Source organism: Helianthus annuus, chromosome 2 (genome assembly GCF_002127325.2).
Source record: "Helianthus annuus cultivar XRQ/B chromosome 2, HanXRQr2.0-SUNRISE, whole genome shotgun sequence".
Lineage (NCBI taxonomy): Eukaryota > Viridiplantae > Streptophyta > Magnoliopsida > Asterales > Asteraceae > Helianthus > Helianthus annuus.
Genome location: NC_035434.2, coordinates 164557401 through 164585142, shown reverse-complemented (window position 1 = coordinate 164585142; position 27742 = coordinate 164557401). Strand labels below are relative to the sequence as shown.

Sequence of the window (27742 nt, the reverse complement as noted above, 5' to 3'; positions counted from 1 at the left end):
CTAGTTCTGGGCCTGTGAGTTGACTGTCACCTACTTCCGCCCAGCAGAGAGGTGATCGGCATTTACGACCGTACAATGCCTCAAAAGGTGCCGCCTGAATGCTAGTGTGATAGCTGTTGTTGTAGGAGAATTCCACCAGCGGTAGATGTTTCTCCCAGTTCTTGCCAAAATCGATCACACATGCCCTAAGCATGTCTTCCAGGGTTTGGATGGTGCGTTCAGACTGCCCATCCGTTTGCGGGTGATAAGCGGTGCTCATGTCCAAACGTGAGCCAAAGGATTTGTGCATAGCTTGCCACAACTCGGAAGTAAAACGAGCGTCTCGGTCGGAAATAATAGAAGTTGGCACCCCGTGCCTGGAGACTACTTCCTTTAAATAGATTTCTGCTAAGGTAGAAAACTTGTCTGTTTCCTTAATGGCCAAAAAGTGTGCAGACTTAGTCAATCGATCTACTATCACCCAAATAGTATCATTCCCGCGTTGGGATCTAGGTAGTCCTGTAACAAAATCCATGGAAATTTGCTCCCATTTCCACTTCGGGATTTCCGGTTGCTGCAGTAGGCCTGCTGGTTTCTGATACTCGGTCTTGACTCTTGCGCAGGTCAAACACTTGCCAACGTAGGCTGCTATGTGGGCCTTCATACCAGGCCACCAGTAAGTGGTTCTTAAGTCGTGGTACATCTTATCTGAACCAGGATGTACTGAATAACGGGACTTATGAGCTTCGTCCATCACAAGTTCTCGTAGATCTCCGTAAAGTGGGACCCAAATGCGCCCTGCCACATAGTAGGCGCCGTCTTCTTTCTGTTCTAGTTGCTGCCTCGATCCTCGCAGGGACTCAACCCTGATGTTTTCCGGTTTCAAAGCTTCAATCTGAGCATTTCGGATCTGGGTAGGGAGACTAGACTGAATGGTAAGTTGTAATGCTCGCACGTGCTTTGGTATAGTGTCTTTCCGGCTGAGGGCGTCTGCCACAACATTGGCCTTGCCCGGATGATATTTGATGGCGCATTCATAATCATTCAGAAGTTCAACCCATCGGCGTTGTCGCATGTTTAATTCCTTTTGCTTGAAAATATGCTCGAGACTCCTGTGATCGGTGTAAATGGTGCACTTGGTGCCGTACAGGTAATGTCTCCATATCTTAAGCGCAAATATCACTGCTCCCAGTTCCAAGTCGTGTGTTGTGTAGTTCCTTTCGTGTGTCTTGAGTTGTCGGGATGCATAAGCAATAACTTTCTCGCGTTGCATCAACACGCAACCGAGCCCATGAATAGACGCATCGCAGTACACCACAAAGTCATCCGTTCCTTCAGGTAATGAGAGAATAGGAGCACTGCAGAGGTTATCCTTTAGTTTCTGAAACGCGGTTTCCTGAGCTTCACCCCACTTATAAACCATACCCTTCTGAGTAAGAGCCGTGAGAGGCTGAGCGATCTTTGAAAATCCCATGATAAATCTTCGATAGTATCCAGCCAGTCCCAAGAATTGGCGGACTTCGGTCGGAGTCTTAGGGGTAGGCCAATTCTTTATAGAGTCGATCTTTGCAGGGTCGACGTGGATTCCATCCTTGTTAACCACGTGCCCAAGGAAATGGACTTCTCGAAGCCAGAAGTCGCATTTCGAGAACTTGGCATACAGTTGTTCATTGCGAAGGAGTTCGAGGATAAGGCGTAGGTGCTGTTCATGCTCTTCCTGATTTTTCGAGTAGATCAGGATGTCGTCTATAAACACGATCACGAATTTGTCGAGGTAGGGTTTGCATACCCTGTTCATGAGATCCATGAACACTGCAGGGGCGTTGGTCATTCCGAAGGGCATAACAAGGAATTCATAATGACCGTAACGAGTTCTGAATGCAGTCTTGGAAATATCTTCATTACGGACCCTTAACTGATGGTAGCCTGATCGCAGATCAATCTTAGAATAGTAGCTTGATCCTTGCAATTGATCAAACAAATCGTCGATTCGCGGGAGAGGGTAACGATTTTTGATGGTGACCTTGTTCAACTCACGATAGTCAATGCACATTCGGAACGTGCCATCCTTCTTCTTAACAAAGAGTACCGGTGCTCCCCAGGGTGACGAACTAGGACGGATAAATCCTTTATCCAAAAGTTCCTGTAGTTGAGTAGAGAGTTCCTTCAATTCTGCGGGGGCTAGTCGATAAGGTGCACGAGCTATAGGCGCTGCTCCGGGAGCTAGCTCGATTTGGAATTCGACCTGACGGTGGGGAGGGAGTCCAGGTAATTCCTCAGGAAATACTTCGGGATAGTCGCGCACTACTGGAAAGTCTTCAATCCTCTTTTCCTTTTCCTGCGTGTTGGTAACAAGTGCTAGGATAGCGGTGTGTCCTTTCCGTAAACACTTCTGGGCCTTCAAGAACGAGATAACGCCGGAGACTTCTCCACTTTTGCCACCTTGTACAATGAGGGGTTTGCCAGAACGGCGAGGTATACGAACTGCTTTCTCTTGACAGAGGATCTCAGCGCGATGCTTGGATAACCAATCCATACCAATAACGACGTCGAAGCTTCCAAGAGTAACAGGGAAAAGATCGATACTAAATGTCTGACCAGACAACTCTAGTTTGCAGCCTTTGACAACATGTGAGGCCTCGATGTTTCTACCATTAGCTAACTCGACGATATGAGGAGAACTTAGTAACGAAAGCGGACGCTTAAGCTTCTTACTAATACGTAGGGATACATAACTAGCATCGGCACCGGAATCAAATAACACAGAAACATAACGATCATCGAGTAGGAACTTACCCGCCACGACATTGGGGTCATTCCTTGCTTCACCAGCTCCAATCACGAAAGCCCTTCCTCTAGCACCATTCCCAGCATTGTTGTTCTGATTGTTGTTCCCAGCTCCCTGATTGTTGTTACGGTTCTGATTCAGTTCAGGGCAATCCTTCTTAAAGTGCCCCTCAGCTCCACACTTAAAACATGCCCGGTTGTTTCCCTGCTGCTGTTGCTGTTGGGGTTGTTGCTGATTCTGTCTAGCTGGGAACTGACTTCTACAATCCTTGGCCTCGTGCCCCATCTTGTGGCATCGCTGACACTGGCCCTTGTTACATGCCCCATTGTGGTGCTTGTTACACTTATTGCATTTTGGGTAGCTTCCCCGGTAGCCACCCTGTTGCTGAGTGCCTTTGCTGCTTTCAGTTTTCCTTTGTTGCGCTGGGGCCTGAGTGGGGTTAGCATCCTTGCTTTGACTTCCTTCCCACTTACGCTTGCTGTCACTAGAAGTTCCAATAGTAGCACTGATCCTTTTGGGCAACCTGCCCTCCTCTACGGCCTGATCAGTAAGTTTGTGAGCAAGCCGAACGATCGGCTGAATGGTAGTGTGGTTGGCTGAAGTTACATGGCTTCGAATTTCTGGAGCCAAACCCTTGATGTACAGCTCGATCCTTCGGTACATAGGTCGAGACATATTTGGGCAAAGAGCAGCATAGTCATTAGACAGTTTGGTGTAGGTCTCAATCTCCGACCCAACCATCTTGAGCTCATAGTACTCGTTCTCAAGCTTGTGGATGTCATCCCGGTGACAGTATTCATCCTTAATCATATCCTTGAAATCCTCCCACGCAGTAGCATTTGCAGTTTCTAACCCAAACATCTGAATCTGCGCCTTCCACCAAGAAAGCGCGCTCCCTTCAAGCGTAGCAGTAGCAAACTTTACCCAATTTGCAGGAGGACACTCGCAAACAGCAAAGACAGCTTCAATTTTCTCAATCCAATGTAGAAGGCCTATGGCACCCTCAGTGCCGTTGAAAGGGAGAGGCTTGCAATCCATGAAAGTTTTGAAAGTACACACTGGTGGTTGCGCAGGTGCATGCTGACCTGTTCGTGAGAAGCGAAGCGTATAGGTTTAGAGGCGAAAAGTCGATGTGGCGGTAGGATCTAAACATCCTAAAACAACGAGCTTACCTATAGGGTGAGCTGCGAAAGCCGCAGCCACTGTGTTGAGCAGGTTAGTGAACTGAGCCTGCGTCATGTTAATGTTTCCTCTTCCGCGTCCACTCATTGTCTTCATAACCAGAAAACACAGTATGAGTGCGATGTCGTAATGTAGCGAGAATGAGATAGAAGAGAGAGGTGTATCTATCCGTTTTAGGCATACTAGTACGTATAGTAAATCAGGAAACATAAAGCAAACAAGTAAACACTAGTCCGAGCTATGAGGTCAAAAGTATCGAGCCTTGCACTTGGAGTGTAGTGTCGTTACGAGTCACGGGTTATAGTCTGGTTTTCTCCAAAAAGATTTTTCCCTTTTTAAAACCAAGTTCACTATAACCATTGGCTCTGATACCAATCTGTCACACCCCCAAAATCCACCCTGCGGATAACACCCGCTTTGGGGGCGTGACTGACCAGGATCCAGCCACCAATTATACCGAACACTTAAGTTATTAACAAAAGTAATACTTACTATTCATAAGCTTAGCAAATATTAAGTTCAGAGTTTAAGGTTTTAAGTTCAAAACAGCAATAAGTAGCGGAAGCTTAAGTAAAGAAGTTTAAACATAATTCATGTTTCAAAATAAGGTAACACCCAGCACAAGGGTGAACAGACACTACACGTTCCCAAGCTGCAAGCTCCTTCGTCACTGGTTACCTGCAAAGCATGCAGTAAGGGGTCAACAATGATGCTGAGTGAGTTCACTAGTCGTCCAGTTTTAATTACCAAAAACTTTGTTTCACCGGTTAATTTATCCGTTTATACATGCCCTGGGGAGCTACCCCAAAAGTTAGCGACTAAACTGTTTTTCCAATACCGAACACTAGGTAACCGTTGCGTATCCGCAGGATGCCCCGATGTCAATGTTCTATCATCATTGACGGATTTCTGAGTACATTAGTTCACGACCGATCCCAAACCAGGGCACGGTGTGAGGCTGGTAAACACCTAAATAGCGCTATCAACTAATAACCCGTTCGCCTAACCCGGCGACTAATCGGTATTTGTAGTAGGGACTTGAGTGATAGAGTTTCGTTTAGTGCCGTTAGTTGCAATCCGTATAAACAGTAATTAACCAAAAAGGTTTCCCAATACCAGGGAAGGAAAAGTAAGTTGTGTCCCCAATAACTAGGGGAGGTATGTAAATGGTATCCCCTTTTTACCAGGGAATAGGGTTGTTAGTCTCGTGTCCCAAACCACCGGGACGCATGCTTTTAAGTTGTGAACTCACCTTGGGTTGCTCGGTAGGTTTAGGTTACTTGTCAATCACGTTGGTCACCACGTCCTAACATGGTTACCGGTATAGGTCAGGTTCGGTATACAGGCATTTCACGTAAAACACATACAAGACATGTAACATACATACAGGTAAACAGTCATTGGGTTATTGGGCCGGCCCAAACAATTAAACAGTCAACAGCAACACATAATCCAGTCAACAAATAGCCCAGGTTAGACGCAGAATGGCCCAATAACCAAAATAGATAGCCCACTCGCAACCAGCTGGTCTCGAGTCGCAACCAGGTGATTGCGGCTTGTCACGTTATGGTTGCGAGTCGCAACCGTGGTCTCGAGTTGTCACGTGTTGGTTGCGAGTCGCAACCGTCGTAGTCTCGAGTCGAAATCTCGTGGTTTCGACTTGTCATGCTTTGGTTGCGAGTCGCAACGGTGTGGTTTCGAGTCGGAAAGCCGTGATTGCGAGTCGTAATCTGTCACTTTCATGTACACGTGATGATGCAGATATGACAGTCCAAATTGTACCAAGAATTCAGGCCCATAATAGGAAACAACCAATAATATTTCACTAACACTTTTCCTCATCTGCCCATTGGTAAATATAGATCAAACTTTGCCAATTTAGAACCTTCAAACCATATTCAAACAAGTTCTTCTTATGTTCATAGTTTTCTAGGGTTTTCATGCCAACATAAACACATATTTATGAACCGAAAATCACATATTTTGACAAGATCATGATGCTAAACAAGAAAACATACATTATATAGCCGAAACTCTTATGCTAAACATCATCATTCTTGCAAGAAACAAAGAAGCATAGTGTAGTTGGCTATGAACACTTGTAAACTACCAATATCATGTCATTTTAGTCATGTTAACACATATTCACAAACTTTTACAAAACAACCTAATAATCATGCATAAACTACTAACCAACCATTTCTTAGTTCATACAACATACATACATCTTAAACACAAAAGAAAACACTAACCGGTTATGAAAAGGGGGAGCCGAAAACAAAGAGAAGAGAATGAGAGAAGATGAAGTGTCCGAGTGATCCGAGCTTGACCGAGTCCTTGTCCGAGATCCTTGCTTGAACCGAAAAGGGGAGAAGAGTGGTGTTGTTGTGTGGGGTTTCTTGTTGAGGGAAAAATAAGAGAAGTGTGTTGGTGTAACAAATGAGGGGAAATGAGGGAAGTGGGGAAGGTGAGGTATATATACAAGGGGTGTTTCGGGTTGGGCTTGGGGGTTTCGGCCCAAACCGGTTTCGGCTCAACGGCCCACTCGAGACCGAGTGGCCCACTCGCAACCGAGTGGTTGCGAGTCGTGGTCTCGGGTCGTGGTTTCGGCTCTCATAAATATATATATATATATTACATACATACGACACATGTCAAGTAAAAGTCACGTTTCCATTTACTAATATTTATATATACACTAAGTATTACAAGGTGTTCGTTCGGAAAAACCTCGAGTGTCACACATTATCTGGGTTTTGGACTGTCTTGTTAAGAGACATGAGGACCCCAGCAATTTTTTTCCTTGGGGAATCAGGCCACAGCGATATCCTTGTTTTTTTTTAGTGTACAATTTTCTCAAATCGTTGTATCAATTTTTTAACTTGCTCGTTGTCTGGATGAGCATTGAACACTACTTCCAATTTTTTTTCCACCGTAACTCTTTTCGCCTCCATCACGTCCAAATGTTTTTCTATCAATGCAATCTCATTCTACAAACAAAGTTATAAAATACATTTTTAACTAATTTTCGAAAGAACATAATTATTTTGTAATTGGTTATAATTATTAATCTTACACTCAGAACTTCATCATTAGCATGTAACTCTGTTTTTCTTGGATCCCGTCTAACCACACCAACTTCATGCAAATCCTCTCCACCAAAGCCACCTCTTTTTATCTCAAACCGTTCTCTTTTTTTCAGTTCGTATTTGTTCCAGAATACGATTGGGTATATTGTCCGGTCAACTGGAAATCCTGTGCATTTAACTCTGTCGACATATAGCAACTGTGTAACGGCGAAAAAAAAAACAAGCGGTAAGATAACAAAACAAATGTTGTATGCCTATATTGTTAGTAAGTTTTGTTAAACAGGACACTTACAGCCAAAAGTGTGAGTGGTCCAGAAAATGGAGATTCAGGATCACAACTCTTCCAGCCATCTTTACATGATTTGATTTGTTGGATCAGATAGGCACACCAATTGATTTTACTGAAATCCGTGTCTCCAGTAAAAGTTTTCAAAATCCACTCTTTCATTCGCCCATTTTTGTTACACTCAACCATGACGGTTAAGAATAACATCAGGAAGTCCAGTCGGAAATGAAAACTGTTGGCTTCATCACTTGTGAGTATAGATCGTGCCAGGTTCGTTGGTGCCACAAATCGTTTACGATATCGTTTTCTCCATGCTTCAACAGCAACATCAAGCTTTGAATATGTTCGTACATTTTGCATGTCTATGCCCTTCTTAGGAATCCCTAGAAGGTCATGGACAGACTTAACATCAACATCTATTGACCCACATGGCATTTCAATAGCCATTTCTTCTGGGTTAAAGTGGTCCACAACATAGTGGGCAATTTTTAGAGGTATCCCACTGATGTTGAATGACAACATTTTTCCAAAACCCATCCTATTAACGTCTTCTTGTTGGTTCCTCGTTAGAGACTTGATGCATTTGAACAACTGCATAGGTGACGAACGTGTTTTTAATTTAGGCCACTTATGCGTCGTTTTTGTGTGTTTGCCACTTCGGGTTTCCACCCGATCATGTTTTACTTTTTTTGTTTTTTTTACAGCAATTGCATCCTGTTTTGGTAGAGCTGTATCTGCAGTCATCTGTGAGTCACCATCTGCTGAAACTAAGATAACAACTTTTGGTTACGATTTTCATATTTCATAAAGAAGGAAAGTAGTAGTAGGGTGTGTGTACGTACTTATTAGTTTCCTTTTGACATTTTTCTTTGGTTTGCTATCCTCACGCCATCGCTGAGCTGTAAATATACATTTTTTTTGTAAACAATTAGCATTAAAGTACCTAAGCCAAGTATTGAAACATATATTCATTTTATTTAGACTCTCAAAGATCATGTCTAGTACAGTTTTGTACCTCCTCTTGTACGTGTTGCCGGCCCGTCCTGATCGTCCTCGCCTTACAAATGTTTTACAAAGTCATGTACACATAAATATTAGATTCAAGAAGAATGTAACCAAAGCTTTCCATACATTAAAAAATGTACCTTTATTTCTTTTCTCAATGTTTTCCATCGGAGTGTCCAAGTCACTGTCTGGTAAAACTGTGGCACCATATTTGTTTTATTATTTATATAAAGCATTACTATTAGACAATCGAAAGAAAAAAAATGCTTTTTTACGTACTTATTAGCTTTCTTTTGCGTACCTTCTCCTCACAATGTGCTTCCTTAACTGCATTTGTACAAGTTTTATATAGATCACGAACTACTAACAACCTTTACCAAAATATTTATTAAAAAAATAAAGACTAAATTTAAACCTTTTTTAGCCCCCCTTGTCCGCATTGCTGGTCCGCATGTATTAGTATCCGGTGTCACTGTTTTTAGAAAGCTTATGGAAATTAGACATAACATGACAACAAACATGTAATGAATTAAAAGTAGTTACGTACATATTTGTTGCCTGTTTTTGCGCTTCTCAAGCACCGGGGTATCACGAACCTTTTTAGCTGCATTTTTTATTTGTAGTCAACATCAATAAAGACAAAATGGTTTTTAATCTGTAAGCATAATTGATCATAGTTTTTGTAATTTATAAGCACCTGTGGTCATTTTTTTGGTTGGATTTGTTTTGCTATTCTTAGCTGTTACAACGGATTCCTGCAAAAGTATGAGATAAAGAGGCAGTTAATATATGGACCACATGACTTTTCTAACAGACACATATCACCAGTAGATAACAAATATAGGACTCCAATTAACAGTAGATCACTATGGCCCAGATCAGTTTATAGCAAGCAGAGTTTTGTTTCCTTAGAATGAACAAGTACACACTATCAGTGTATTTTTTTTTTCTGAATCAAAATTAACCCACAAACCACACCCCCCACCCCCCCCCCCCAAATTGATCATGTGTTCATCCCCAAAAACCCCTAAAGTTACCCCTGTCATTAACAGAAAACCAGATGTATGAAGAAACCGAGCACTTTGAAAACTGTTTAATAGTTTATATTCTTTATTTTCATAACTACCTAAATTTTTCAACTTTCTTTTTTAACAAGTGAGATTATTTAAAACCAACAAAAACCCCTAATGGTACCTGTAATTAAGAAAAACCCAAATGGGTATAAAGCAATCCAGCATTTTCAAAAGTCTTAAAAAACCCTATAATCTCTATTATAAAACACCCTAATTCTGAATAGCTAAAACAAAGTTGATGATTTCAGTCAACCAAGAGAGCGACGCACCTGAACCCCTCTCGTTTTTAGCCTGATTTTTTTCTTCCGGTGACCGTTGAAATTCTACGGTGATTTGTTGAATATCTTCGTCGATGAAGTTATACGCTTGATGAAGATGATGAGAGAGAGCGACTCTCCGGTGAAGATGATGAGAGAGGGTGACTCTCCGGTGATTTTGGGGTTAATTTGAGAGGGGTTGTTGAAGAGTATGAGAGAGTTATGTGAGTCTCTGGTAATATTTTGTGGTTTTTGAAATTGTAGACTGATGTAGGTTTTTTAGGATTAGGGGTGTAATGATACAGCTGTTTGATGTTTGATGTAAAGCTTCTTACACTCATGCAGACTTTTGTCTGTTCTACGAGAGTATATTAAGCTTTTCCCATATTGCCCCTCTAGGTACATGATTTATATTAAAAAATAGTCACAAAGGAATTCATATTTCACTGGTGCCCAAAATGAATCTCAACCATCCATCAAGCTTAATCAATGGTGGTTAATGGGTTTTCAGGGTTTAGTCAACTCAACCGGGTTTTCGATTTATCCTTGCCCTATATAATTATAATACATATATATAAAGCTTTTATGTTAGATTACTTATCTAGAGTTAAGTTCACATTCAAAGTGTCTTATTGTACAAAACGTACAAAAGGTATGAAAAAGCAAAAAACGTGCGGTGGTATTTTCGTAATTATTTACTCATAGAGTAATTATCAAAATTATTCTACAAATGATCCTGCAGATTAATTTTGATCTTGTAGAGTAATTTTGTAAAATGTTCTTGTAGGGTAATTTGATCTTGTAGAGTAATTTTGTAGAGTGTTATAATTACTCTACAAATGATCTTGTATTGTAATTTTGATCTTGTAAAGTAATTTTGTAGAGTATCATAATTACTGTTTGATAAACTTGCAGAGTAATTTTGATAATCACCATACAAGATCAAAATTACTCTACAAAAACATTTTACAAAATTACTCTACAAGATTATTTGTAGAGTAATTTTGACAATTACTAATAATTACGAAAATGTCACCGCGTTTTTTCAGCAAAACCTTCAGTTCGTACGTTTTGTACGTTAAAGTTATTTGTATTTCATCTTTTGTCTACTTATCTAAATCATTAAAATTATATTATACACACATTTTCAGTTGATTGCCTTCGAATAAACATGCTCAAATAATATAGGCAACGTGCATGAATAATATTAAACATTCAAAATTCACAACTATAATCATATTAATATTATTATTATTATTGTTATTATTATTATTATTGTATGTATTGTGTGGAAGTGTAAATGATTAAATAAACCGAGCTGCGAGACTGACTCAACAAAAACTTGAATTGGTTTGAGCTTAAACAAGCTCATATCTATTTTAACTTCAATCAATAAATGAGTCTGAATCCAACTTTCATATACTGAGCTATGTAACATGTCTACGAACCTATACGAGTCTGATATTTCAATTTAAAGAAAACAAAAGAAAATCTGACATGTTAACACCTTGTAAGGTGTAACCTACAAAAGATACTAAGGTTAACAATAACTGAGGACATTATAAAAAGCCGGGAAACTTTAACTTCAATAAAGTTTTAAGTGACTATATAGAATACTTGAAAAACTTGATTATTATTTATCGGAATTTATACTAAATCCTTATAGTTTGTTATATTGGGTCAGACATAAAAAAACATATACAAATTGCAAGTAATTAAATTTTCATATTTTGTATGATTTATCATCAACTCTTTAAAAAAAGTCTTATATTTCACATATATATTCACATTTGTGTATGGTTTCTTTATTGATAAACATATATGAATAGTTTGTATCTCGAAAGTTTCTATAACTAAGATAACCGCGTATACGAATAGTGCATGCCAAACATACTCACTTTCTATTATTTTTAATGGATGCGCCTCCACTTCGTTTTCCCTTACCAAAGTAGTCACACGTCTCTCTACTTACCAGGAGAGGATATTAGCATAAAAAGTGATACGTTTAGCCAATCCCTTAATCAAAAGGAGTTCTTCATAAGGAACATGGATCTTTGATAAATGCATGCAACAAGCAAGAAATCTTAAAAGGACCCCACTAAATGTCTATAACATAACGAATTAGTTACCTTGAAAAAATGCATGGCGCATGTCGTCCATGGGTTCATTATTTACATGTGAACAAACAGACGAAATCAATGTAGAATACACCCCAACCCCAAAGATCAAGCTGATGTATACTAAAACCTAATATTCACATACACTCAAGATTCAAACATGATCGTGTATTTTTATTTTGATCATAAGATGTTGCTTATATGTATTTATATTATTATATATGTTTGATTTGGTTACTTCATTTTCCATTTGAAGCATAAACAAGTTTTCCAAGATCTTTATGTTTTCACAAATAATTTGTACGTTAATAAAATAACTAGCGTAAAATATCTTCTTAAACGTGGAGCATTATTTTATATTTTTGGTTTGGTTAACCTAAGAAAGTAAAACCATTCGTTTTTTTTAACTACCGTTTTATTTATTTTTTATATTGTATAAATTTCACATGTGTTTTTATTATATATTATATTATTATGAGCATATCCTTTTTAAAATTTGGTGGCTTATTGTCTTGGTAAAATAATAAGAGACAAAAATTTCACCATTAAACATAAAACATAAATATGCTACTTACATTGTTCAACTTAAAATTTATTTTAAGCATTTTGTTAGATAATGAATAAAATAAAAAAGTTTACTACATAAACATACATAAAATAATGAAGTTTAAACTATAGAGTATGATGTTCATTTCTCTTTTATCTTTTAAATGTTATCAAGAAAATACCTAATCCTTTTAAGTTATGACTTAAACATATTTTAGAAATACATACAAATAATTTGGCCAACCTTCTAACTTGTCGGGTCAATATGTTTAATTAAATGTATTCATGGGTTTAACCTAAAACCGAAATCAACTTAGCGTTATAAATTTTGTGTTAGATACGTGCCATGTTATAAATTTGTAACCATAACGTAATAAAAATATAACATTTGTATGATTTTCCACACGTGCTCAAAATAGTTTTTAAATCTTAAAGGCTCCTGGCTGGACCCCAAAGATGACTTTGTTATCTACCTCTCTAGCCACCTTCAGTGAATTCGTGAGTGCGTTCAAGATATTGACTTCCCCCAAATAAGCCAATGAACATTTTGTTGGAAAAATTAGTAGTGTATTTTCACTAGACGTTATGTTCGATTTGTTAAGAGTTTTTTAGACCGGTTTCACACTTTCAGCAACATAAATCAGGGTGGTTGAATTGTCAAAAGATCAATATACTCGAGAACACTAACCCATTTTCTTAATTTTTTCTAGTTACTCAGGGCTAATCTAGTCATCTAACACACACTTAAGTGAGAAATTTGATATAGGTTAGTAATAAGGGTCACACGAGCTAAAAATTATAACTACTGGGAACAACTCTGTAATTATTAAAGCCTTGAAATCAACTCTCCAATCTATAAATAATTGATAAACTTTTTTTTGAGAGTCAGGGATTTTAAATTATTTATTAAAAGTTGAGAAAATCAATAGATTATAGACTCAAAATCACCAGCCATAATCATTGATAAGTAAAAAAGTAATTTAAAAACATACCAAGTATTTCAAAACTAGAATTATTAACGATATTTATATGGAAAAATTACAAGTCTTGTCCTTTATCTTTATACCACTTTTCAAGCAATATCCTTTTTAACAAATGTTGACAGGCGGTGTCCTTTACTAGGTATTTTGTTGCAAGTTTAGTCCTTTACACCCAACCCAGTTAAAAAACCTTGTTAATTGTTGGATGTAAAGGACTAAACTTGCAACAAAATACCTAGGTAAAGGACTAAATTTGCAACAAAATACCTAGTAAAGGACACCGCATGTCAACAATTAACAGGGTTTTTTAAATGGGTTGGGTGTAAAGGACTAAACTTGCAACAAAATATCTAGTAAAGGACACCGCCTATCAATATTCGTTAAAAAGGACACCGCCTGAAAAATGGTATAAAGATAAAGGACAAAACTTATAATTTTTCCTATTTATATGGAACCCTATTCTAGAATTTTCTTGCCATCCTTGGTCAAAATAAATTCTTTGAACATGTCTCTTGTCTCTTGTCTCTTGACTCTTGCTAAAGTAATCTCAGAAAACAATATCAACTTGAAAAGTAACTGAAGTTAACATATTAAAACCAATGTTGTTAAACATGTCGTATTCTTAAGTTGGCTGGTCTAATCCAACACAAACTTAAAAAATTAAAACGAACTTAAAAATCATGTCTAGCACAACTAACTAAAACTTGATTTTTGCCTTAATTTTGGAGTTTATTTATTTAAATTCATCCATTGAAAAAATGAGCTTGCCTCCTCACCATCCAGCATTAGGTTTTTAATTATTTGTTTAAATATGATGTTACCTTACAAACAAATCTATTAAATCTATATATTAAATAACATGTTACATTGAGATGGAGGTGTTTGGTTTTCAACAAGATCCATCCATCATATTTTATTTCTAAGTATATTTATTTATAACAATTCACATGTATTCTGTTTAATTGTTTAATTGATGGATCAAGACGTGACGTACGAAACTTAAAACAAAAACATTTTTTTTTCTTTTAATTTTCGTAGGTCACTCAAGGTTTATGGTCAGTAGCTGTTGTAACGAGGGATTCAACATATATCTTTACCAACTTGAGTTTTATTTTGTGAATAAACTCATATAATATGTTAATTACAAAGGAAATTGTATGGTACGTTTCACCAAATCTAGCGACATATACCAGAAACACCATGTATTAGCTCTCGTAACTTTCTTATCTTGTGATTGCATTACAAACATGAATAGCATATATGTTTTAAGTAAAGTATTAGAGAAAAAGACAGTTTATAAGAGGATATTGAAAATCTGATTAGAAGAGGCAAAATTAATAAAAATATAATCAAAACCCATCACACAAAATAACTAACGTATAAATATGCAAGGAAATTTATAAACGTTTAGACTATGGGGTGTGAAGGGGTTTGGGATGGAGGCATTCTTCAACATGTGGTAGATGTGGGCTCCACCAGTCCACACCCAAAAAAGTGGGGTGTGGAAGGGGCGTGGCCAGACCGGCGTTGGGGTGCCACGTGGCACCTAATTTTCTTTCTTTTTTATATATATTAATCATAGAATTTGGTAAAGTAATTTGAAAAACACATCTTATTTATATTAAATAACTACAATAAAAAATACATTATATTACAAAAAAATCAATCATCTTCGTCTTCATTGGAGTCGAATCTACGAAGTGAAACATGTTCTATCAAATCAGCTCGAATGTTTGAATTTATTTGTCTTGACTCGATTTGATATTCGTTTTGCGTTCTCTCTTCGTCACTAATGTCTTCGTTATTTGATTTGGGCTCCTCGCCATAATATTCAACGATTGCACGCCCTTCATCATCTAAAATCATGTTGTGTAGAATGATGCATGCGTACATCACGTTCTTATTTGATCTTTTTCATACAATCGACAAGGCATGCTCAAAATGTGCCACCTTTTCTGCAAAACTCCAAATGCTCGCTCGATGTCTTTGCCTGCCGCCATCTGAACTTTGTTAAACTTTATTCTTTTAGGATTTAGGGTTCCACCTCTTGAAAATGATTTCACAAAACAACATACTCAGGGTAAATTCCATCAATAAGATAGTACCCATACTTGTATTCAACCCCATTTACAAAAAATGTTCATTTCGATCCAATACCATTTATTTGATCATTGAACATGGGCGAGTGGTGTTTAATGTTTATAATTTTATATGAACCAGGCATACTAAAGAATGCATGCCAGATCCAAAGATCTTGTGGTGCAACTGTTTCAAGCATCATAGCCTCCATTCCATGATATCCACTTGTGTGAGAGCCTTGCCATGTAGTTGGACAAAGTTCTCACGCCCATTTCATACAATCTAAACTACTGATAATCCTGGGAAGACTATGATATCTAGCGTGATGTTCCAAAATTTGTTGCATATCACTAAACGTCGGTTTTCTCAAGTATCTTTTCATATATAGTTTAATGATATACGCACAAAAATTGTGAAGACTTTCCCTAGCCACTCGTGCCGACATTTTTAAATAGTCGTCCATTGTGTTGGAAATATCGATGTGAGCCAATTGTCTTAGGGCGGTCGTGACCTTTTGCCACGTGGTAAATCCTAAATTACCACGCGCATCGGGTCTTTGTCAGAAAAATCAGAATTATCCTCTAAATCCTTTGTTATTCTTAAAAATATATTTTTACTCATACGAAAACGACGCCTAAACATTCTTTCATTGTACGTTGTTTCGGGTGAGAAATAATCACTTACCAGCAAATCTCGTTTGCCATTTAGCGTTCACGAACAATATACTTCCTCCGTTTGGGTTGGGAAGTCTCTTCATTTGCATCATCAACAATAGCTTTCACCACCATCGACACTGGTGATAACAATAATTCCTCCCCATCGTCCGATGAGGATGACCAAGCAAACTTATACAAATCGCTCGAACTTGAAAAATACATTGTGTATATATATATATATATATATTTTAGAATTTGATAGTGGTTTTTCAATTTTTGGATGGTAAAAATGAGTAAGAAATGAAAGGTATATAAAGGAAAAATTGAAAGATTTTTATTTTAAAACGCCGTTGGCCAACGGCTAGCTAAACGGTAATCAACACCCAGCCAACCATTGCCAGACACGTCATCCCAGGCCAGCGCCCCACGCTAAGCAATATTGTCACGCCAAGCGGGAAACGTCTACCAAAACATCAACCCAAAGTAGAGCACCCGATGTTAAAGGACCAATAACGCCCGTTGGCCACGCCCACCACTCTTATAATGCTATTTGCGGAACTAAAAGCTATTAATATCAAAACTACTATTAATATCAACGAAGTCTTAAATAAAAGCAAATTAGAGGGTAATAATCTAATCTATCACTTATTGGTTCATAACAACTAATATTACCAATTGACACTCATAAGACTACGAGGTGTGGGTTGTGTGTTTGGGCGGCGGATTGGGTTCATCGTCGGCTGCTCCACCCTGAGTTGGTGTTTTAGTCAGGTTTGCCAGCTTTGCGTGTCAATGTTGCCTGGCGTGGGGCTCTGGCCTGGGGTGCCGTGGCTGACCATGGTTGGCTAGTCTTTGATGACCGTTTGGCTAGCCGTTAGGCAACGACTATTTAAAAAAAAATTCTTTTAATTATTTTTTATATAAACCTTTCATTTCTTACTCATTTTTACAATCCAAAAATTGAAAAACCATTATCAAACTCCAAAAAATATTTAAAAAAATGGATTCTTTAAGTTTAAGCGATTCGTATGATAAATTTGTTTTGTCATCCTCATCCGACAATGAGGCGAAATTATTATTATCAGTAGTGTCGATGGTGGTGAAAACTATTGTTGAAGATGCAGATGAAGGGACTTCCCAACCCCAACCCAAACAGAGGAAGTATATTGTTCGTGAACGCGAAACCGCAAACGATTTGCTGGTAATCGATTATTTCTCACCCGAACCAACGCATGATGAAAGGATGTTTAGGCGTCGTTTTCGTATGAGTAAAAAATTATTTTTTAGAATAGCAAAGGATTTAGAGGATAATTATGCTTTTTCCGACAAAGACTCGATGCGCGTGATAATTTAGGATTTAACACGTGGCAAAAGGTGACGAAGAGAGAACGTAAAACCAATATCTAACCGAGCCAAGACAAATAAATTCGAACCTTCGAGCTGATTTCGTAGAACATGTTTCGACACTTACTAGATTCGACTCCAATGAAGATGAAGATAAAGACGATTGATATTTTTTGTGGTAATGTAATGTATTTTTTATTGTAGTTATACCCCGTGTATTACACGGGTTGAATAAATGTAATTTTATATATTAAATAATAAAAACATATATCTTTATGAACCTTGTATATTGTACGGGTTAAATAAATGTAATTTTATATATCAAATAATAAAAAAGTTATATCTTTAAAAACAATGTGTATTACACAGATTAAATAAATGTAATTTTGTATATTAAATACTAAAAACGTCATATTTTTTTTAAAAAAAAACCCCGTGTATAATCGGGTTGAATAAATCTACCAAATAATAAAAAAATTACATCCTTAAAACCCCGTATATTACACGTGTTGAATAGATATAAAAAGAGTTATATCTTTAAAAACCATGTGTATTACACAGATTAAATAAATGTATTTTTGTATATTAAGTACTAAAAACGTCGTATCTTTAAAAAACCTATGTATAGTCGGGTTGAAAAATCTACCAAATAATAAAAAAATTATATCCTAAATAAATGTAATTTTGTATATTAAATACTAAAAGCGTCGTATCTTTAAAAAAAACCTGTGTATAGTCGGGTTGAAAAATCTACCAAATAATAAAAAAATTATATCCTTAAAAACCTTGCGTTTTATTCGAGTTGAATAAACATAATTTTTTATACCAAATAATAAAAAAGTTATGTTTTTAAATAATTAGGATGACATTTAATATTAATTTATTATTTATATATTTAATATAAGATAAGTAGATAAGAGAGCTATTTGTTTTAAAAATATATTAAATTAACAATTTAGATTTGAGGATAACATTTTATTAAAGTATAATAAGATTTAATATTAATTTATTATTTATTTATTTAGATAAATATAAATTTGACGATATCTTCAATTAATGACACGTGTTCAAAATTTAGTTTCTTTTATTATAGTAGTTAGATTAGATTTAATATAAATAAAATGTGTTTTTAAAATTAATTTACTAAATTCTATGATTAATATATAAAAAGAAATTAGGTGTCACATGACACCCCAACATCACCTCGCTACACGCTTTCCATACCCCACTTTTTTTTTTGGTGTGAACCCCTCCGCACCCCCATATTGTAAAGTTCCTTTTATTGCCGAGACATCCTGTATTAAACAATTAACTGATTTTTTTCTCAATCAAAATGTTGTAATTTGTGTTGAAAAAACATAAATGAAAGTTGGACGTTTTTTTGATAGAGTGAAATTGTAAGTACAATTTATTGCTCATTAAGTTATAGTTTAGAATATCGAAAGAAAAATAAAAATCATAGTATCAAACTTCTAATAATAACTCTTTTTAAAATAACTTTGTCTGAAATCTAAATATACATTTAAGGGTGGAGTTACAATAGAAAGTTTATTTGGCTAGAAAGGTTAGGAAGTGATCTTGACTATCCATTTAGTTTTTTTTTTTTTTTGGGTAAAGGGTTACCCCGGTAAATTTTATAAATCACCAAATAAAAGAACAGGGTGTGCCAAAACACTGACACACACTACAATTCAAGACAACCACGACAAAAACAAAGCCCACAAACACGACAACCAAAAAACAAAAAAAAATTGAAGGGAAGAAAAGAGGCGCGTGAGTTTGTTTAGGGGCATTCTAATCAATACAAGCCAATAGTTTCTCTCTCCTCCAATTCTCCCCCATTTTTTAAACATTAATAACTCTTTCATACGACATTATTTTTTTTTATAAAAATTGCACAAAAAAAAATGAGCGTTTTTTTTATCTTTAGAACGAGTATACCATTGCTATATTTAAAAAAAAAATTAAAACCCAGTTGCGTAAAACGCAATAGAAAACCCCCCAGTTACGTAAAACGCAATGAAAAAAAAAACCTAAAAAATGCCATTTTTCTAAAACGCAATGCACAAAAAACACAAAAAAATGACTTATTTGTAAAACGCAATGGCCAGAAAACACAAAGAAATGTCTTATTTGTAAAACGCAATAGCCTAAAAACACAAAAGAAAGTGTGCTTTACAAAACGTAATGGACTGAAAACACGTAAAAATGTGTTTTACCTAAAACGCAAGGCACCAAAAACACAAAGAAATGTCTTATTTCTAAAACGCAATGGCTAGAAAACACTTAAAATGACTATTTTCTAAAATGCAATAGACTGAAAAAGCATAAAAATGTGTTTTACCTAAAACGCAATAACTAAAAACACTTCAAAAATGTGTTTTACCTAAAACGCAATAACTAAAAACACTTCAAAAATGTGTTTATCTAAAACGCAATAGCTAAAAAACACATAAAAATGTCTTATTTCTAAAACGCAATGGCCTAAAAACACAAAAGAAAGTGTATTTTCTAAAACGCAATGGACTGAAAACAAATAAAAATGTGTTTACCTAAAACGCAATGAACTAAAAACACTTCAAAAATGTGTTTTTTCTAAAACATAATGGCCAGAAAACACATAAAACTCTCTTATTTCTAAAACGCAATGGACACAAGCTGACCTGTCTGTGAATCTGTCTGAACCAGAGAGTAGCAAATCAAAAAACTGTCTACGAATTACTATCTTCGAAATGAGGTAATTTCTGGAAAATTAAATTTCTGATGCATTTTTATTAAAGCAATTTAATCAAAAAAAAAATTCTGTCAACCCCAGCCAGGGGCTGCCGCCCCTGGGACCCTGCTACCAGGGGCTGCCGCCCCCGGACTCTCGTCAAGATCGTAAAACGCAATGAATAAATCAAAAACCCAAATAATAAAAATGAAATTAAAGAATTTCTTACATGGATCGAAGTCGGTTTCTTCAACGATTGACGAAATTTGAATGATTGAAACACTTATCATAGATCGAATCGAACAAATCGAGTGATTATCTTCAAAATCACCAGAAAAAACGAGATTTTGTATAAATTAAAAAAGGTTTTCTTCAAAAAAAGCTGAAGAACACGTTGATCGGGTGTTTGAATAATTGATTGGTGACGAAAATCGCACTATAATGTAGTGATTATTGAGATAGAAAGTGAAGAAATGGTTGAAGATGGTGGGTTTTGAAAATGGTGGGTTTTGATGTTACTGGGAAAAAGAAGGAAAAAGAAAAGGATATGATTGACTAAAATACCCTTCCTCTTTATTTTAAATTTTGCTACATGTCATAATCTTATTGCTTCCTACACTTCCTAGCCAAAATATACTTCCTATTTGATATTTTCCCTATTTTTTAAATGGTAACACATTTATTAGACGAGTAATATTTGGATGAACTCATTTTTTAAACCGAACATATTCTAATTAACATTAACATGTATAATAAACGAGTTATATTAGACTAGAAGGTATGGAGAGCCTCATCCCCACGGGGATGGGCCGCCACGTCACCGCCACGTAGGAAAGACTTCAAGGGGATGGACCGAGGGGGGTGGGGGATGAGCCCCTTTATATATATATATATGCATATATGTATAGGTGTGTGTGTGTAAGGAAAAGAAGGAGAGGACCGGCAACCCCGGCTGTGGGGAGCCGGCCTTGCCGAGCCGGAGCTGTCGGGGGCGGTGTGGGGGACCGGCGCCGGTCCTAGCCGGGCCTCAGCCGGCCCCCATACCCACTAGTCTTAGTGAACTCAAAGTCCGATTATTTTCCCATTTTATTTTGATTTTAAGAAATAACTAACATTCTTTTAGTAATAAACGAAAACATCAACCTACTACATGAAATTGATTTTCATGATCGAAGTAAATATTTCAATAATGAATAATAAGTACAATACAATTAAAACCGGTTTATCACACATTAACCTACCACGTATGTAGCAAAAATTTAAAATACATTTCACGAAAATACCTTGTCTCATAATTAATCTAAGGGTGTACGGGGCACTAGCGGGGAGGGGTATCGGTGACCCCTTCCCTGATCGGGAACACCGCCACCATCACCGCGGGGACCCAAATCGGGAAGAGGAATCGGGGTTGGTTCACCGCTTGAATGTGCACATGGATCGAGGAACGGTCATCTTTCAAACGGTCAAATTTAAAACAAAAAAATCAATTTTTAAACAAATATAAATAACCAACTTCACTAATTTTTTACAACACCCACCACTCTCAAACTTTTACCACACCCACACTCTCAAACTTTTATACTCTCAAACCGAGCAATGGAGAACCAACCCCGCGAAGCCAAGACAAAAACTAAGAGATGGGGCTCGCAACCGTCTCGTGGTGGTTCGAGCGGTGCAAGTGCACAACCACAACCCCTTTCGGATATACTTCACAACCCCCGTTTTTTTCCAACAACCTTCACACCCCTCCTTTTACAACACCCAACCACCCAACCTTCAACCCAATTTCGGCTATTTTCAAAATTTGTTATCAATGGATCCTCCTCAATCCCCCGCCTTCGATCCGTATGGTTTTCGTTCCCCACAAGTATCATCTACACGAGGAAATGTTGAACGTCCTCTACCTATTTACGACGACGAGGACGAGGAGGTAGTGCCCGAAACTCAAAATTTGGGCGACTATGAAGATGACACCGGCGACGATGAATATAATGTGGATGAAGACGCCGGCAACGAAGAAGATGACGCTTGGGATAAAAAGGGAAAAATGGAGAGCCAAAAATGGACAAAGGTCCAAGAAGAGGCGTTGGCGAAGGCGTGGGTACATTGCTCTACCAACAAAAAAGAAGGGCAATCAACAAAACCGCGATAGTTTTTGGCGTAATATTTTAGATCATTTTAACGCCACCGTTGGTGGAAGTAACCGAACCGTGCATCAAGTACGGTTTAAATGGGGCCTGATGATGACGAAAATAAACTTTTTCAACGGCCTATTCCAAATTATATTTTTTAATGTTGTATATTTTTTAATTTTCTTTACTAAGTTCATATTTTTTTAACACTTATTATTTTATAATATGTAGGATCGCACACGAGGAAGCGGGTGTAGCGATCTCAACGTGATGAAAGTCGTTTTAAAGGAATTTAAAGAGAGATATCCGAACGGTTTTCAACATGTCAAGGCATGGGAGGTCGTTCGAAAACACGACAAATGGGCCCAAGTCTCATTGTTGGGTGAGGAAGGGGAAGGTTCGGCACAAAAAAGAAAGCCCGTTGACGTGGACCCTTCCATACCCGATATGAACGAAGACCCCTCGCCACAAAGAACACAACGGCGAGACAAGCGTCAAGCGACATCGTCCGAGGGAAGCTCGGCCGAGTTGGCGGCACAATTCAAAGAGTACACCGCCATGAAAGAAGCGAAGCACGCGATTGAATTGGAGGCGATTGAATTGAGGAAGAAAAGAGAGTCGGAGGCTCGCGAGCTCATATCGGAACAACGCGAGACGATGAGAAACTACAATTACGATCGAGATATGAAAACATTCCTCAAGCCGCACGACGATGCTCCGCCGGAAATATTGTCGTTCATCCTCGCCCGAAAGCGCGACATCGCTAACAAGTACGGGTGGCCGTGCAATTTCTAAAATTTTTATTTTCTAGTTTGAATGTAATTTTAATTTTCTAGTTTGAATTTAATTTTTATTTTTATTTTCTACTTTGAAATGTCTTTTGTTAAATTTTATTTAATTCTTATTAATATTTTTTTTTATAAACATGCATAATTACAACAAATAAAAAAACAAAAAAATAAAATAAAAAACCAGTCTCCTAAGAGAGGAGTGCCGCCATCAAATTAAGGTGTGAGAGGAGTTTAAGAGAGGAGTTGACGTGGCATAACGTAATTGGGTGTGCGTAAGAGAGAGGACTCCCCTAAGACCATGTGTAGTTGTAAAGAATTATAATGCCCCCATCATGGGGCATTATCTGACACGTGTCATCCCAGTCAGCATGGGGCATTATAGCAAAAGTGGTGTAGTGGGCATAATGCCTAATAATGCCCCTTCCAATTATTAAAAAGGATTAAAAAAAAAAAAAAACCTTATTCATAGTCATCCCCTAATATGTTTTCCCATTGGTGAGTCAAAGTTCTACCCTCTTCCCTTTGTTTGCTTTGAGCGTTTTAAAGAAAACGCCGAAAGAAAATTTTTTCCAAAATTTAGAAAAGTAACGCCCCATGTAATGGTGGGGTAGGCGTTATAGGGCGTTTTTTTTGAATTTTTTTTTAAAGAAAACGCCCCACTACACATGATCTAAGAAAGGAGTGCCCCTCTCACCCTAACCTACACTTCACGAAAATACCTTGTCTCATAATTAATCTAACCATGAAAGTACCCAAAGGCCAAAGTCATATCAAAATCACCATTTTAGTAATAATAACCGACAAAACTTTATAACTTAATCAAAATCACTATTTTAGTAATAACAACCGACAAAACTTTATAACTTAAAATGAATTATACTAGTATAATAATTATTATCCAAATTCACACTTTGTTCAACTTTAAACCAAAAACAAACTAAAATTCCACCTTCACTATTTTATCCCAAATATCTCAGATGAGTTGGCAATAACATAAAAAAGCTACTCATAATAAATTATATATTATCATAGGTAAAGGATCCTGTAAAAAGTGCTTAAAGTGTGAGAAGTGTATTATAACACTATATATAATACTATATAACACCATATAAACACCGTATAACAATATGTAACACCATATAATACCATATAACACTATGTAACACTATATATCATTATATAACAAATATAACACTATAGGTTGTCTGATAGCATGTCTATGATAGGTGTATAGTGTTATATTTGTTATATAATGATATATAGTGTTACATAGTGTTATATGGTATTATATGGTGTTACATATTGTTATACGGTGTTTATATGATGTTATATAGTATTATATATAGTGTTATAATACACTTTTCACACTTTAGGCCCTTTTTACACTATCTTTACCCATCATATATCAATTTATCAATATTAGAATTAAAAATTTTCTATACTAATAAATTCAAAATTTTTTGGACACGTGTCACTTCCTAATTTTTTCTCACCTTAGTTTTCTATTTATCTCATACTAGGTTAGAACCCCGTATATTACATGGTTGAATAAATATAATTTTATATATTAAATAATAAAAAAATTATATCTTTATGAAACTCGTGTATTGTACGGGTTAAATAAATTTAATTTATATATCAAATAATAAAAAAAAGTTATCTTTAAAAATGTGTGTTGCACAGATTAAATAAATGTAATTTTTTATACTAAATACTAAAAACGTTGTATCTTTAAAAAACCCGTGTATAATCGGGTTGAATAAATATACTAAATGATAAAAAAATACATCCTTAAAAACCCTGTATATTACACGAGTTGAATAGATCTAAAAAAAGTTATATCTTTAAAAACCATATGTATTACACAGATTAAATAAATGTAATTTTGTATATGAAATACTAAAAACGTCGTATCTTTAAAAACCCCGTGTATAGTCGGGTTGAAAAATCTATCAAATAATAAAAAAAATTATATCCTTAAAATCCATGTGTATTAAACGCGTTGAATAAGTCTAATTTTACATAGCAGATGATAAAAAGTTATATCTTTTAAAACTTCGTCTATTACACGGGTTATATAAATGTAATTTTGTATAGTAAATAATGAAAAAGTTCAATTTTTAAAAACCCAACGTTTTACACAAGTTGAATAAATATAATTTTGTATACCAAATAATAAAATAAGTTATATTTTTAATAAATTAGGATAACATTTAATATTAATTTATTATTTATATATTTAATTTAAGATAAGTAGGAAAGAGATATATTTGTTTTAAAAATATATTAAATTAACAATTTACATTTGAGGATAATATTTTATTAAAGTATGATAAAATTTAATATTAATTTATTATTTATTTAGTTAATATAAGATAAGTATAGATTTGAGAATACCTTCAATGAATGACCGTGTCCAAAAGCTGGTTTCTTTTATTATAGTAGATAGAATAAATAATAATAATAATTTTAAACAAAAATATTAGATAAGAATAAATATGTAGATAAGGATAAACATTTGTTTTTATTATAATCATATTAAATAATAATAATAATAATAATAATAATAATAATAAAAATAATTTTAAACAAAAAATTAGATAAGAATATAAATGTTTATTTTTATTATGATCATATTAAATGATAATAATAATAATAATAGTAATAATAATAATAATAATAATAATAATAATAATTTTTAAACAAAAAATTAGTTATGAATACATATTTAACAAAGTAAAATGTTATAATAAGTAAAAATAGTATGTGTTAAAGTTCATTTTTTAAAAGATAAATCTTAACGATTGTATGTGTTAACATTTAACATTATATGCTATTAAACACGTGCAATATACGAGTTTTTTAAAAATATATTTTTTTATTATTTATTATATAAAATTACATTTATGCAAAATAAAAAAATAAAATGTTATAATAAGCAAATAGTACATCAATGTTTATTTTTAAAAGATAAATTTTCATGATTGTTTGTATTAACATATGACATTATATTTTAAATTTGTGCAATATACGAGTTTCTTTTTTTTTTTTTAAATACATCTTTGTATTATTTATTATATAAAATCATATTTGTGCAATATAATATAAAAATATAATAAAATTAAATCCAGCAATTTTTTTCTAAATAAATACACTCGTATTCCACCATTTATTTCTCTTATTGCAATCCTACGACACAAATTTCACACACACTTCACCGGAAAACCTCGCCGGCAAAACTCACCGGAAAACTACCATCAACAATGATGGGTTTAATATCATGTTACAGCGAATTAGCAGTTCAAGTATCCGAAAAATCATCATGTTCAAGCTACAAAAACGTTTCAAATTCGGTGAATTCAAATTCAGTGAATTCAAATTCAGTTTCACCGAATTTAACTCCGTCAATTCAAACTGCCGTTACGAATGTATACAAAACCACCTTATCAACCGGCGACCGGCACGTCATCACCGTCACGTGGTGCCGGAACTCCACCGTCCACGGCCTCCACATAAACTCCGGCAACGACCCCACCACCGGTTTCCGGCTAAACACGAGTACGAGGTTGTTTCGGAAGAAAAAAGGAAACAAAATGTTCGAAATTAATAATTCAAAGTTCGAGGTTTTCTATGATCTTTCGACGGCGGTGTACGGCGCCGGCGCCGGAGCAGAACCGGTTGAAGGGTACTATGTTGTTGTTATTGTAGATTCCGAACTGGTGTTGTTCCTCGGAGATATGTCGGAAGAAGCCGCCGTTAAGAAAGTGAAAATTAATAAACAAATTGTGAATTCCGATTTGGTTTCCCGGCGGGAACATTTTTCCGGCAACGGTTTTTATGCTACAAAAGTGAAGTTTTCCGGTGCCGGAAGTTGGCATGATGTTTTGATCCGGTGTACCGGAGATGACGACGGTGTAAAGAACCCGAGTTTATCGGTTTGTATCGATAAGCGGGTCGTGGTTCGGGTCAAGAGGCTCCGATGGAATTTTAGGGGGAACCAAACTATATTTGTTGATGGGTTGCAAGTTGATTTAATGTGGGATGTTCATGATTGGTTTTTTAGTTCCGGGTCAGAACCCGGATCCGGGTCTGGGTACGGGTCGGGTTGTGGGTCGGGTCGGGCGGTTTTTATGTTTAGAAGAAGAAATGGGTTGGATAGTAGATTATGGTTGGAAGATGAGGTGAAGAGGAAAGATGAGAAGCAAGAGTTCTCTTTGTTAGTTTATGCAAACAGGAGTTAAGTCAACAAATCCATCTTGTAGATTTATTTTATTATATTTTGGATAATATTTTTATTTTTGTTTTTTGAAATATTTTCCTCAGATATTTCATTTTTCTTATCTTCACACAACTTTTTTTGTTTTGTTTTTTTTTTTTTTTGTATTTACTAATTCAAAATCATGTGATGAATAACTTTTTGATCCATGGTAGAAAGTCAGCCAGATTTTCTGTTGATAATTTTTTATAGTTAATTGTTTGAATTTTTATATATAGTGGCAGAAATCTGAACAGAATGTAAAACCATCAGTTGAAAAGTTCTGATTTGGTTGATGAATTGAAAATTGATATATATTTTTTTTCTGAAGTCTTGGTTACATTTCATTTGAACAAAAGCATGTTTATCCTTTATATGAATGTTTACTAGTTACTACCACCAGCATAACCGTTCTGGTTAAGTACTTTTTAAGCGTTCCTATTTACGCTTGCCAGTTATTAGTCGAACAG

The 27742-nt window shown here is 35.7% G+C and overlaps 2 protein-coding genes across 2 annotated transcripts; one reads left to right on the top strand and one right to left on the bottom strand.

Annotated features, from left to right (window-relative positions):
- Window positions 1–6784: 6784 nt before the first annotated feature.
- LOC110907463 lies at window positions 6785–7718 on the bottom strand. The gene is made up of 3 exons (XM_022152446.2): window positions 7331–7718; window positions 7026–7235; window positions 6785–6939 (listed from the first exon to the last, which is right to left on the bottom strand). Exons 1-3 carry the CDS (start codon window positions 7682–7684, stop codon window positions 6790–6792), a joined length of 714 nt encoding a protein of 237 aa, XP_022008138.1. The 5' UTR covers window positions 7685–7718; the 3' UTR covers window positions 6785–6789.
- Window positions 7719–26280: 18562 nt separating this feature from the next.
- LOC110899658 lies at window positions 26281–27258 on the top strand. The gene has a single exon (XM_022146547.1). The coding sequence runs from the start codon at window positions 26281–26283 to the stop codon at window positions 27256–27258; it is 978 nt and encodes a 325-aa protein (XP_022002239.1).
- The last annotated feature ends 484 nt before the right edge of the window (window positions 27259–27742 follow it).

Coding starts and splice junctions, on each gene's coding strand:
- LOC110907463 (XM_022152446.2), bottom strand. CDS start 7,684: ATGCAAAATGTACGAACATATTCAAAGCTTGATGTTGCTGTTGAAGCA. Junction 7,236..7,330: donor GACCACTCACACTTTTGGCT/GTAAGTGTCCTG, acceptor GCCGTTACACAG/TTGCTATATGTCGACAGAGT. Junction 6,940..7,025: donor CTAATGATGAAGTTCTGAGT/GTAAGATTAATA, acceptor CTTTGTTTGTAG/AATGAGATTGCATTGATAGA.
- LOC110899658 (XM_022146547.1), top strand. CDS start 26,281: ATGATGGGTTTAATATCATGTTACAGCGAATTAGCAGTTCAAGTATCC.